The sequence below is a fragment of the Elephas maximus genome, chromosome 11 (assembly GCF_024166365.1).
Source record: "Elephas maximus indicus isolate mEleMax1 chromosome 11, mEleMax1 primary haplotype, whole genome shotgun sequence".
NCBI lineage: Eukaryota > Metazoa > Chordata > Mammalia > Proboscidea > Elephantidae > Elephas > Elephas maximus.
Genome location: NC_064829.1, coordinates 113886872 through 113901162, shown reverse-complemented (window position 1 = coordinate 113901162; position 14291 = coordinate 113886872). Strand labels below are relative to the sequence as shown.

The 14291-nt window shown below is 52.3% G+C and overlaps 1 protein-coding gene across 6 annotated transcripts in view; it reads right to left on the bottom strand.

Moving 5' to 3' along the window:
- Positions 1–14067, bottom strand: part of GRAMD1A (GRAM domain containing 1A) — a 34665-nt gene extending 20598 nt beyond the window's left edge. Inside the window, exon 1 of one of the 6 annotated variants that reach the window (XM_049901373.1) lies at positions 13754–14067. In XM_049901373.1, the coding sequence (XP_049757330.1) occupies positions 13754–14022 (269 nt within the window). In that variant the 5' untranslated portion in view covers positions 14023–14067. Of the gene's footprint in view, positions 1–7082; positions 8885–10711; positions 10865–11387; positions 11406–13036; positions 13214–13753 lie in introns of those variants that run through there. The other 5 variants (XM_049901372.1, XM_049901376.1, XM_049901377.1 and 2 more) reach the window with 5 other exon arrangements.
- Between the last annotated feature and the right edge of the window lie 224 nt (positions 14068–14291).

Here is a 14291-nt window from a genome sequence, read left to right as displayed (position 1 = left end):
CTTAACTGGCTCCATCTTACCATTCAGCTCAAATGCTCCTTCTTCCCTGGCCACTCAGTCTCGAGGCCTCCCCTTCTAAAGTCACACCTCACACTATCCAAACTCCTGTTCACATCTGAGACCAGGAGGTCTTGGCTGCCACTGTCTCCAGCACCCAAAATCATCTCCAGCATATCAGTGGGCACCCAATAAACACTAGTGACTAAGTGAGTAATCTGGGCACTGGCTGGAGCTGGTGTAAAGCAGAGACTATCAGACATGGTTCCTGCCCTCAGGAATTAACCTTCTGGTGGGAAGGCAGATGTTAACCACACGAATGGCTGTCTAAATAAAAACCATAATAAGGGCTCAGCAGGTAAGTATGGGGAACTTCAACTGCAAGGACATGCATTGTTAACTGTCATAAGCACTCCATGTGATTAATTTCTTCAGTCCTCAGACAATCCTGTGCATTTTATAGAGGAAGAAACTGAGGCTTAGAAGGTGAACCTGCTTGCCCAAGAATGAACGGCTGGTATGTTTCAGCCTTGATGTAGTCAGGGGTGAGCCCAGCCGGGAATTCCCAAACTTGTCTCATGAGAGAAAAGTTGGGGTGATTTGATCCTGTAAAGATTACAGCCTACCACAAGAAAACTTCTAGAGCTAACAGGGGAATTTAACAAATTTGACCTTTCGACAAACAAAAATCAGTTTGGGTTTCTGTACATCAGTGATGAGAAATGAAAGAGAAATTAGGGAAGCAATTCCATTTACAATAGCATCTATGATAATAAAATACCTAGGAATAAATCTAACCAGGAACACAAAGGACTTATGCAATGAAAATTATAAAGCACTGCTGGAAGAGATTAAGGAAAATTGAAATAAATGGAAAGATGTCCCATGTTCATGGACTGGAAGATTTAATATCACTAAGATGTCAATACCACCCAAAGCAATCTATAGATTCAGTGCAATTCCCATCAAGTACCCAAATGGCGTTCTTTACAGAAATGGAAAAATCAAATCTCTACTTGCTATGGAATAGCTAAAGCAATGTTGTAAGAGAAGAACAGCTCTTGGCCGCATCTACTGCAAAAATGAAGACCATTCTCAGCAACCAGACTGTCAACATTCCAGAAAATGTCAACAAGAAAATGTCGACACCACTTTTAAGGGATGTGCAGTTATTGTGAAGGGTTCCAGAGGAACCCCGCGGAGGAACTTTGATCACATCCTTGTAGAACTCAGTCTCCTTGGAAAGAGAAAGAGGAGGCTTCGCCTTGACAAATGGTGGGAAAATAGAAAGGCACTGGCTACAGTTCACACTATCTGTAGTCACATACAGAACACAGTCAAGGATGTTACACTGGGATTCCATTACAAGATGAGGTCTGTGTATACTCTCTTCCCCCGTCAATGTCATTATTCAGGAGAGTGAGTCTCTTGTTGAAATCTGAAACTTCTTGGGTAAAAAATACATCCGTAGGGTCCGGATGAGGCCAGGTGCTGCTTGTTCAGTATCTCAAGCTCAGCAAGATGAGATAATTCTTGAAGGGAATTCATACTGAACTCGCATCAAATTCCGCTGCTTTAATTCGGCAGACCGCGACAGTTAAAAACAAGGATGTCTGAAAATGTTGGGATGATATCGATGTCTCTAAAAAGGAGGCATTCAACAGGCTGAGGAGTACAATCTAAGAGCGGTCCAGCTTCAGAAACGAGGCTGGATGATTCCTGAGACCTATGGGAAGTATTTTAAGATGCAATAAAACTCAACTATTCAAAAAAAAAGAAAAGAAACAAGAAACAGAAGAACAAAGTAGGAGGACTCACACTTCCTGGTTTTAAATATATATTACATAGCTGCGGTAATCAAAACAGCCTGGAACTGGTGTAACAGTAGATACACAGAGCAATGGACTATAACTGAAAGTCCAGAAATAAACACACACATCTATGGTCACCTGATTTTTAACCAGGGTGCTAAGTCCATTTCATGGGGAAAGAAAAGTCTCTTTAATAAATGGTGTTGGGAAAACTGGATGTCCACATGCAGAAAAAAAAAAAAAAAATGTCTCACACCATACACAAAAACAAATTCAAAATGGATTAAGGATCTAAATGTGCAAACTAAAACCATAAAATTCTCAGAAGAATAAGCAGGGACAAGGCTGTCAGGCCCAGCTTTCAACAGTGGATTATCTAATGACAAAAGCACAAACAGCAAAAGACAAAATAAATAAATGGAACCTCGTAAAAACTGAAAGCTTTTGCTCATCAAAAGGCTTTACCAAAAAAGTGAAAAGACAAGCTACCAACTGAGAATATCTTTGGAAGCCGTATATCCAATAAGAATCTAATAACCATAAAATATATAAAACCTCAACAACTTAACAACAAAAAGACAACCCAATCATAAAATGGCCAAAGGACTTTAACAGAAATTTCACCAAAGAGGGCATTCAAATGGCCACCAAACACATGAAAAGATGCTCAGTGTCATCAGCCATTGGAAAGCTGCACCTCAAAACCACAATGAGATATCGTTTCACTTCTACTAGGATGGCTTTAAAAAAAAAAATGTTGACAAGGATGTGGGGAAATTGCAACCCTTATCCATTGCTGGTGGGAAAGCAAAATGGTGCAGCGGTTATAGAAAGTCGTATGGCAGTTCTTCAAAGAACTCGAAATAGAACTACCACAAGATGCAGCAATTCCACTGCTAGGTACACACCCCAAAGACTTGAAAACAGAGACTCAGAGACTTGTACAGCAATATTCATTGCAGCACTATTCACAAGTCAAAAGGTGGAAACAACCTAAATGCTCATCAACGAAGGAATGGATCAACAAAACGTGGTACATACGTTCAAGGGAGTCCTACTCAGTCTATAGGAGAAACAAAGGAAGTCTTGATCCATGCTACAATACGGATGGCGCTAGAAGATATGATGCTGAGTCAAGGAAGTTAATCACAAAAGGACGAATACTGTATGACCTCACTTATACAAAAAGACAAGAAAAGGGAGACGTATAGAGACCAAAGTTTATTAGTGGCTACCAGGGGTGGAAAGGACAGGGCAAAGGGGGGTTAACGGTGATGAAAAAAATCACATTTTAAGGGAAGGGCTGAACAGCCGATTACTGTAATTGCCGTCAACAAGTTGTACACGAGTAAAAAGTTGAAGTGGCAAAAGTTGCATGATATATTTATAACAATGAAAAAAAAAAGAGTAACTGCTGAGCTGAGGCTGCTTATGTACAACCAAAACCTCACAGGATTCGGTTCTTTGGTTTGGAGGTTTAGTGTCATGGTTTCATGGGACATCTCAGTTAACTGGTCTAATAACATATTTAGTGCTTCTGTTCTACATCCCGGAAACCCTGGTGGCGTAGTGGTTAAGTGCTACGGCTGCTAACCAAGAGGTCGGCAGTTCAAATCTGCCAGGTGCTCCTTGGAAACTCTATGGGGCAGGTCTACTCTGTCCTATAGGGTTGCTATCAGTTGGAATCGACTCGACGGCCGTGGGTTTTTGGGTGGGTTCTACATCCTAGTTCATTGTATAGCGTCTGGGGTCTTAAAAGCTCACAAATAGCCATCCAAGGCACAACTGGTCTCTATTCACCTGGAGCAACAGAGCAAGGAGAGTCAGGCAGGAATAGGAGGAGGATACGGAATGTGTGGCTAATTGCCTCCATGAACAACTGCCTCCTCTGCCCTGAGACCAGAAGAACTGGATGGTGCCCAGCTACCACTACTGAACATTTTGCGCAAAGATTCCATAGCAGAAGCCTGATCAAGGGCGGGCGGAGGGAGGGGGAATGTAGAACGGAATTCCAAATCCTCATGGAGTCCAGACCTTCTGGAGCCATGGAGGCTGGATGAACCCCTGAAACTAGTGTCCTGTGATAATCTTTAAATCTTAAACCAAAAATATCCCCTGTAGTCTTTTTAAAACCAAGCAACGGTTTTGCTTAATTAGTAAAAAAAAAAAAAAAAGTCTGCCTTGAGAATTATGCTCTTTTAAGAACTACCTATATGGGATCATTGTGACAAAAACAACTTAAGATTAGATAGGAACCTTAAGGGGCAGTGAGTTTATGTTAATGGGGGAGGAGCAACTCAAGAAAAGGAGGATGAGAATGGTTGCACAACTAGAAGAATGTAATCAATGTCACTGAATTGTACACATAGAAACCTTGGTATTTGTTTTGCTGTGTATATTCTCAACAAGAAAAAAATGTAAGCAAGACTTCAACTCACTTACTTTGGACATATCACCAGGAAAGATCAATCGCTGGAAAAGGCCATCATGCTTGGTAAAGTAGAGGGTCAGTGCAAATGAGGGAAACCTTCCCTGAGACGGACTAACACAACAGCTCCAACAATGGACTCAAACGCACCAACAACCATGAAGATGGTGCAGGACCGGGCGACGGTTCATATGCTTCGTTTTGTTATCCATAAGGCTGTCGTGAGTTGGAGTCAACTCAGTGTCAACTAACAGCAAGTAAGGTAACTTTTACAACAATTTGGCCTTGCTGGGACATCAAAGCATGTGGTCCGTGACCTGGACTCATTAACTGGATAGAGAACGTTTTGGGTGTTGTTGAACAACGCCACAAGCTGTGTGGTAGGTAATCACAGTAGGACCATGTGTTGGTCCACGATGGTCCATGAATGTTCAAAAATTGGTGCTTCATCACAAACACTCTGAGGGACACTGCTCTATTGTATATGAATAAAACAGAGCAGCCACTGGTCCAGAAAACCATAAACCTTACTAATTTGTCAATACCCAAAACTCACTGCTCTCAAGTTTATCCTGGCTCCTTGCAACCCTAGAGGACAGAGTAGAATGCCCCGTAAGGTTTCCAACACTCCTACAGGGTGGTTGGCGCATTTGAAACGCTGACCATTTGGTTAGCAGCTGAGTGCTTTAACCACTGTGCCACCAAAAACAAAAAAAAAAACCCTTTGCCGTTGAGTCAATTCCGACTCATAGGGATCCTAGAGGACAGACCAGAACTGTCTCATAGGGTTTCCAAGAAGCAGCTGCTAGATTTGAACTGCTGACCTTTTGGTTAGCACCCGTAACACTAACCACAGGGCCACCAGGGCTCCTTAATTTGTCAACAACCATTCCAAAATAAATCAACTTTTCCATGAGGGGTAAAAAAAAGATTACAGCCTAGGAAACCCTGTGGGGCAATTCTACCCTGTTACATGGGGTTGCTATTAGTCGAATTGCTCAATGGCATACAAACTTGTCTCGCTTGCCACTAAGCCTTTGTACACGCTGTTCCTTCTGCCCTGATGATTCCTTTCTCTTCTTTGTCAGGGAAATTCTTCAACCTTCAAGGCTCAGCTTACACGTGCCCTCCCTCCTGGGTACTCCCTCCCTTCTCTGGTACCCCAGGCTGAGCCAGTGCCCTTCTCTGGGTACCCCCAGCCCCACAGAAGGTACCCACCACAGCCCTGACCACTCTGTCACCACTCTGCCTGTGTGTCCCCATCACAGCCCTCTCTGCCTATGCGTCCCCATCACGGCCCTGACCACTCTGCCTGTGCGTCCCCATCACGGCCCTGACCACTCTGCCTGTGCGTCCCCATCACGGCCCTGACCCTCTGCCTGTGCGTCCCCATCACGGCCCTGACCACTCTGCCTGTGCGTCCCCATCACGGCCCTGACCACTCTGCCTGTGCGTCCCCATCACGGCCCTGACCACTCTGCCTGTGTGTCCCCATCATGACCATGACCCTCTGCCCTGTGCCTCCCCCATCACGACCCTGACCCTCTGCCCTGTGCCTCCCCCATCACGACCCTGACCCTCTGCCCTGTGCCTCCCCCATCACAGCCCTGACCCTCTGCCCTGTGCTTCCCCATCACAGCCCTGACCACTCTGCCTGTGTGTCCCCATCACAGCCCTGACCCTCTGCCCTGTGCCTCCCCCATCATGACCCTGACCCTCTGCCCTGTGCTTCCCCATCACAGCCCTGACTCTCTGCCCTGTGCTTCCCCATCACAGCCCTGACCACTCTGGGCTGTCACTGTAGATGACTTGTCCATCTTCCCCACAGGCCCATGAGCTCCCTGATGGCAAGCCTTGGTGCTGACTGCTCCATCCCCAACATTGCTCAGACCAGGCTCAGGATAGGCATTCATGCAACACGTGAAAAATGAACTTGCAGAATAAAATAAATGGATAATAAATGAAATAAATGGTGACCCGACCACCACTGCTCCTGCCTAGTCCATCACAGTGGCCTCTTCTCTGGTCTCTCTGCTCCTGTCCCTGCCCCTTGAGTCCACTCTCCACACAGCAGAGGGAGCTCTGGGTCAGACTAGGCCCAACTGGCTGCACCTTGTTGTTGTTGTTGTTTGGTGCCGTGGAGTCAGCTGCAACTCATCAAGACCCCATGTACAACAGAACAAAACACCGCCTGGTCCTGCACCATCCTCACGTTCATTGTTATGCTTGAGCCCATTGTTGCAGCCACTGTGCCAATCCATCTTGTCCAGGGTCTTCCTCTTTTCTGCTGACCCTCTACTTTCCAAGCATGATGTCCTTCTCCAGGGAATGATCCCCCCTGTACCTTGCTACAAGTAAATGCCCAGGGCTGGTCCCTTCTGCCCTCACCACCCTCTCATTCACTCTCCTCCGTCGCTGTCCCAAGCCCAAAAGGTTCTTCCTCCAGCTGTCTGCCAAGCTCCCTCACCTCTTCCAGGTCTCTGCTCAGTGGATACATCACAGAGCTGCCTCCACTCTCCTTCCGTCTAAGTCACCCCTCCACTCTCCTGGACCCCCTTTCCTGCTTTAGTTCTCCTCACTAGGTCCCCTCGCTCACCTTGTGCTCTGCGCAGATCTGGATGGCACTGGGTGCCATATGCCCACCTGACATTCCGTATTTCCCCTTAATCCGTGTCCTTCACCCCCACCAAGATGTGAGCTCTGTGAGGCAAGGATTTTTATCTGTCTTGTTCCCAGCTGCACCCACATCACCTAGAATGGGGCCTGGCACACAGTGGGTGCCCCAGGAGCCCTTGCTGTTACTTACTGACTGAATGAATGCGTGACCGCCCCCTCAACACACACACCTCACAGAACCTGGATTCCAGCAGGCAGCTCATCACTCGCTGGCCTCTCAGTGGCCTGGACCCCAAAGGCCAACGGGTTTCCAGTCTCAGTACTGCCACTTCCTCCCGGTGTGGGCTTGAGCAGGGGTCTTACCCCTTCTGGGCCTCAGTTTCCTCTTGCGTATAATGGGAGTGATAGCAGTGCCCATCGGGTAGGTTGGCTGTGCAGAGGGCAGTGAGGCGAAACTTGGAAAGGCCGGCACATAGAAGGTGCTCAGGTTTCCTTATGAGTGTTTCCCCCCGGCAGCCTCTCCTGTCCACTAAAACGGAGTGTACAGACCCGCTGCCATCCCCACATACCTCCATCTGATACGCTATGCTATCCCTGCCAGGTACCACACCAAACCCTCAGCCTGGTGTTAGGAGCCTCCACAAACGCACCCCAAATTCCAGTCATTCACTCCATAAACACATACCAAACACCTACCCTGTGCCAGGCACTGTTGTTATTCTGTGCCGTTGAGTCGATTCCGACTCATAGTGACCCTACAGGACAGAGTAGAACTGCCCCATGCGGTTTCTAAGGAGCAGCTGGTGGATTCAAACTGCCGACCTTTTGATTAGCAGCCAAGCTCTCTTAACCACTGTACCACCAGGCTCCTACAGCCCTAAAAGTGAGCATAACAGACAAACTTCCCGCTTGCAGGGAGCTGACGTTCTGGCCCGGGAACACAAACATAAACAAGGATGATAATGTCAGACCCTGGTCTGTGCAACAAGGCAGTGCCGCTCAGCATGGCCCACGGACGGGCAGCACGGAGTTCCCTGGGAAGTCACCAGGAGTGCAGATGCTGACTCCTGAGTCACAGAACCACGGGCTGGGTCCAGGACACCTGATGCGTGTTCACGTTTGAGAACCACGGAGATAGAGCACGCAGGTACTGAGCATGGGATGGTGCCTTTAGTGAGAGAGTCAGCAAAGGCGTCGCTGAGCAGGGCACAGTTGAGCTGAGCCCCAGAGGACAAAGAACCAACCCACCAAAGGGCGGGAGAAAACTGTTTCAGGCTGCAGGACCAGGAAGTCCAGGGGCAGGGCTGAGCTCGGCGGGTCTAAGGAAGAGTAGTAGCCAGTGGGGCTGCAAAGGAAAGCACGGCCCATCCGCAGGCCTTGCCAGCCCCGGTCAGTCGTCTGGGCTTCACTTGAGGGCACCGGTGAGCTACGGAAGGATTCTAAAAAAACCCCCCTCTCTTGCCTCATCTTCTCACCTCCCTAGCCTGAAATGGTGACCCTCTTCCATCTCCTCTGCCCTCCTGCAGCCACAGGGCTAGGGGCAGGAAGCCTAAGGGCAGCTTCAACACTCTCAGACCCGGCAGGGCCCTCACCTCCAGCTCCTTGGCAGGGCAAAGAGGAAGTGCCCAAGGGCAGGCACAGCCCTAGGGCTGCCCAACACCAGCCAGCTGGGGCAGACGGAAGGGAGGAGTCACAGTGGCTGGGAGACCGTTATAGGGGGTGGCAACTCAGAAGAGAATGGGGTCCCAGCCATCGCTAACACCCCACCTCCAGCCTCCTTAGACATGCTTCTAGCCTGAGGGGCAGATGCTGGCTCAGGTGTGTGAAAGGGGAACTCAGAGAGGGTCACACACAGCCAGTGCACAGGCAAACTGCGTTCCCCTACAGTTGCAGGGAGACACACGGGCAGCTGCAGAGAAGCACACAGAGAACCACAGAGTCCTGGATAAATCACAATCACACAGTCACAAAGAGGGCCACACACAGCAGTCACAAACAGCCACAGCCAACACATACACCGTCCCAGGTAAACTGAATCATACGTTCAGCCGACACGTGCTGGCCGAGTGCCCCTCTGTCCCCCTCGTGGTCTTCACCATCCACCGGAGAAGACAAAGCAAAAGGCCGCTGTAAAGTGGCAGAGGATGAAGGTGTGTCGGCTGCTGTCACTACGATGCTCTCACGTAGCCGTGACGGACTCAGGAGTAACAGCCTCCGCACACTTGGCTAACACAGTGGATGGGTACAGGAAGTAACCCATGGGACATGCTTTACGGACCGGAGCAGGGGAAGAACGTCAGTTACTATCACTGCCTCCAGAGAGCCAAGAATACACCCCAGGTCTCAGGGGGAGGTTCCCAGGCCCACAGAGAGCCGCAGGGGTCTCTCTTTGCTGACATTCTTCACACACACAAAGCCATGGAGGGTCCCAGCTGCATACACTGAGGCCTGGACACACACAATAATGTCACGGGAACTTTCTCGCACACAGAGATGGAATCTGAAATAAATTATAGACATAACTGCAGAGGAGCAAGCCATAGACAGGTCAGAGGTAAATCACAGGCACAGAGGGGCCCTGGTGGCGCAGTGGTTAAGAGCTCAGCTGCTAACCAAAAGGTCAGCAGTTGGAATCCACCAGCCGCTCCTTGGAAGCCCTATGGGGCAGTTCTGCTCTGCCCTATAGGGTCACTATGAGTTGGAATCAACTCAACAGCAAAGAGTTGGTTTTTTTTTTTGGTTTTATAGGCACAGAGGGTCATGGCGGCACACACGCTACAACGTCACACTCGGACACACAGGCAATTTATAGTGGCGTGGAGCCACACACACAAACGCAGCCAAAGAGGACCACAGCTGCAGCACACTTGGAGCCTCAGACACACACAGGCACACTACAAAGTCACAATCAGACACACAGGGAATGTATATTTGCACACGCAGCCACAGATGGAATGAGGTGCATTATACACACATACAACTATAGAGGGTCACAGCCACCAATGTGTACACACCACCAAGCAACAACCAGACGTATGGGAACGTAACCCTCACACAGATGTGAGTAATCAGAGGGAAAGTACAGCCACACACAGAGCCCAGACACACACTGACTACAAAGGCACAGACAGGCACACACAGGTAACTCACAGTAACACACGAAGCCACAGATGGCACTGGGGGTAAAGTACACACAAACCGCCAGAGGCTCGCAGCTGCTTGTACACCAGGAGCCCCAGACACGTGTACGCACACTTCCAAGGCACATTCAGAGTCGGAAACACTTGCAAGCAGGGCGAAGGATCGATTCCGCTCATACAGGACCCTGAGGGTCTCAGGCACGCGGTCCTCGGGCCACGCAGAAGCCCCCATCCCCGAGCAACTCGGCGATTCAAGACAGACAGGGACGGGGAGGGGGGTAGCCGGGGAAGGGCTGCTGGGGGGCCTGGCCAGGTCTCCGCGGCCCGTGAGCCCGGCCCGCCGGGGGCTCGCCTCCGCCCCCCACGCACCCTTGGCCCAGAGGCCGCGGTCCGCATCGCGCCCACCCCTCGCCTCCCCGGCTGGGGTCAGCCAGGCCCGGGGGCCCTTCCCGCGGGCCGTGCTCCTAGCGAGATGCGCCCCCGAGCCCCCAGGCAAACCCCCGCAAAGCGCCTAGTGGCGAGCCAGACCTGCGCGCTCTCCCCGCGGTCCGCAGTCGCCCCGACCGGCACCTCTTATCCCCCAGACCACCGTGCCACCACCCTGCGCCCCCGCCCTCCCCAGCTGCCCCGGCCTGGCCCCACGTGCGCCAGCTCGCAGACCCCGTCCCCGGGCGCGCCCCCGGCCGCCCCAGCCCCCTCCCCCGGCCTCCGGTCCTTACTCGAACATGGATGCGGCGCGGCGGGCGCGCCCAGCCGTAGGGCAGGGCCGGGCGGACTGCGCGGGGCTGGGCCGAGCTGGGCGTCCCCGCGGGGCACCGGCCTGGCCGTCCTCGGCCGCCGCCCCCACCCGACCCCGCCGCCCGCACAAAGGGCCGGCGCCTCCGGAGGCCGCCGCAGCGTCAGCGCACCCTTCCCGCCCCCGCCTCGCCGCGTCACGGCACCGCCCCCAGCCCGGGAGGAGGAGGAGGAGAGGGCCGGGGCAGGGGAGGGCGGCCGGGGCGCGGCGAGGCCTAGAGGCCGGGGGAGGTGGGCAGAGGGCCCGGGATCCCAAGAGCCGGGGGCGGCCGGAGGAGGGACGGAGACAGGGGTGGAGCGAGAGTGAGCGGGACCGGGACCTGGGGTGCAGGCCGTGGGGCGCAGGGAGAGAGCGCCCGAGAGAGGGCTGGAGGGGCGGCTGGACGGGAGGGAGGGAAGAAGGGAAGGGAATGAGAGACAGAGGCAAAGACTCAGAGGAGAGAGAAATGAACCGGGGAAGAGGGAAAGAGATCAAGAGAACAGCAGAGACAGGGAGAAGGGGACAGACAGCCTTTCCTTAAAAACCACCACCGCTACCAAACACGGTGATGGCAGCAGCTGCCTTGGCACAGGCCGGGAGTCCTCTCCTCTGGTACCCACCAAGGGGTCTCCGACTCCAAATATCCCCCTGGCCAGGGGCTCCCAGCCCTCCCAGGGAGGAACCTGTGAGGTGGGGGTAGGTGGGGGTGGAATGGAGGTAGGCGGGGAAAGGGGCGGGCCCGTCCGTTCCTGTCCCTCCCTCCCTCTCTCTCCCCTACTTCAGAGCCCCAGTTCCTGGCCCCATGAGGTCCCAGTACCTAGGTCTCCAGGGACTGCAATTTCCTCCTGTCCGCTCAGCCAGACCCTGGGCTGTTATCCATGCTGTGACCTTGGACAAGTCAGCCCAGCCCTGGGAATCCCGCAAACTCTGTGCTAAGATGGTTTTTCTAAGACAGAAGGGCAGAGGAAGGTGTGGTCGGCTGTCTTACAGACAAGGAAGCTTGGCCTCAGAGATGAGAAGTGACTTGCCCAAGGTCACCCAGCAGGCAGGCTGCAGAGTTGGGCCCTAAACCTGTGCCTGGCAGCTCTCTGCATTCACTGCTGAGCCTGCTTGTGCCCTGGACCCCTTCCTGCTGGAAAACACAAAGATGCAAATCCCACCTCACAGCTCCTGGCTCCCCACAGGGAGCACCCCAACCCCAATACAGGGACTTGTGCCCCACTCCTCCTCTGGGGCAGACTGTCCCTATCTCTACTGAGAAAAACTCTGTTCCCCAGCTCGGCCCCTAAAAAAAAAACCCCACTTCTCCATTTTGGTCAGTAGCTGTTATGACCTTCCTGCTTCTCGAGTCCCAAACTTCAGAGTCCCCCTTCACCCTCTCTTTCCCTCACACCAATATCCAATCTGTCAGCAAACCCTGGAGGCTCCACCTACAACATCTAACCAGGATCTAAATTCCCCTTCCCACCACTGCCCCACCCTGGTCCAGCCTTCATCCCACCACCACCACCACTATCAAAGCAGCCTCCTGCCTGGTCTCTCTGTTCCTGCTCCTGTCCCTGCCCCAAGAGTTCGCTCCTCACGCATAGAGCCTGTGAACTTCTGAGTCAGATCAGGGGTCTCCTGGGCTCCAAGCATTCCTCCGGCTGCACCTCACTCCAGGTAAAAGCCCCAGCACCCACCATAGCCTCCAAGGCCATACCTATCTGGCCCCTGTCACGTCTCTGGCCTCCACCTCCCCCCAAGTCCCCCTAAGACGCCGGGTACACTCCTGCGCCTAGGCCTTTGCACTTGCCTGTCCCTTGCCCCAGATCATCCCAGGGCCGTCCCTCACCCTCAGGCCTCAGAGGGCCCCTCCTTCCACCGGCTCCCTCTGACCCAATGCTCTCTTTCTCCGTATTTCTCTTTGCCTGTTCTTCTTTTGAAATGCTTTTACATTTTTAATTACCGGAGTGTTTCTTTTAAATAGGAAAAAAAACATAATGCTCGTCTATGTCCCCCAGTGCCCATGTGTAGTAGGTAAGGGCATTTTGTCATTTTTTACTCCAGAGCTCATGCTTTAAAAGAAATCAACTATTACAGCCAAAATCCCAGCTGCCATTCCTCCTCTCGGACCCCGCCCCCCAGGGTCCCCAGAGCCCCGGTCTTTCCTGTGCACATTCCTATCCTTTTCTACCTCAGAGCCCATTCACCAACAATGCATCCTATTGTTCGAGGTCCTTTAAAAAGATACACAACCCGCCTCCTACGGTAACCTTTTGCAACTTACTTTTTTCATCATTGTTTCCAAGATTTCTCCATGTCAGTACACAGAGATCTGCTTCATAAACTTTAACTCTTATTCCATTGTTGGAAGAAACCACAGTGGATTTATCTACTCAGGGACAATGTAATTCTCCGCTCTTTCCCCCTGGGGCCTTGAACCTTCCAGCCCTGTCTCCTTGGCTCAAGGGAGCATTTCTTTCCAGAAGTTCTGATTAAACTTTTTGGTATTTTGCCCCTAAGCCGTGGCAGGAAATCCGTTTTTCATGGGCCCCCAGCACACACTTAGACACACATGTAACACCACAGAAGTTGCAGGAAATCGCCCTGACTCTCACTATGCTTCACACACTCTTGTTATTTTCAGTTCTATCCTATTTCAGTTTTGAAAAAAGAGTGCGATCACAGCCCATGACATTGGTTTTGCGGCTCACACAGGGGTCACAACCCACAGTTTGAAAAACACTGCGTGAGTCAAAGGCAGTGGTCACCTCCAGTCTTGATAGACAGCGCTCAACTGAGCTCATGGTGGTTCCAACACGCACTCCCAGTTGCTTGTTGTTTGTGCATCTATCGCATGGCTTCCAGGCAGGCCCCTGTGGGGCAAGGCCACCCTCTAACTGACCTGCAGCCCCCCACCTGGACAGACAGCCCCAGGGAACCCCCTCCCAGGCGTGAGTCCCAGAGAGAGAACCCGTTTCCCGTCCCGCTACCAGGGTCTGACCTGTCCTGGGCCAGACTCCCCAGATCTGCCATCCTTAGTCGCTGCAGGTTCTGGGGATCTGGGGTGCAGGGGGGTGACTCCTCATCACTGGATGGGGTTATGAGAATGGAAGGCACCTCCAGGGGCTTCCAGGGCTCAGGGACCAAACCCTGGTCCCTGCCACCCTGTGGCTGCTGCTTCTGCCACTTGGCTGGGGGGACAGGCGAACCCTGGGCATCTTCCTGGCCCAATGGGGACATCCAAGGCAGCAGGGGCAGGAGCTCGGCCATGGGGAGAGCTCTGCCTGCCCCGTCGGGGTCCGTGGTCTGCAGCGTGGTCTCTGAGGGAGAGAAAAAAGAGGTGAAGGGGTGGCTCCTGTCCAAGCCCTGGCCCTTCCCAATTTGACCCTGCTCCTCCCAGAAGAAGAGAGACACACCAGGGTTAAGTGCGCAATGTGGGGGTCACAGAGATCTGGGTGGAATTCCCACCTCTGCCAACATCCTGCCTTTGTGACCCTTAGGCTCCGCTTCCTCTTCTGGCAACTGGCCATCCTGACATG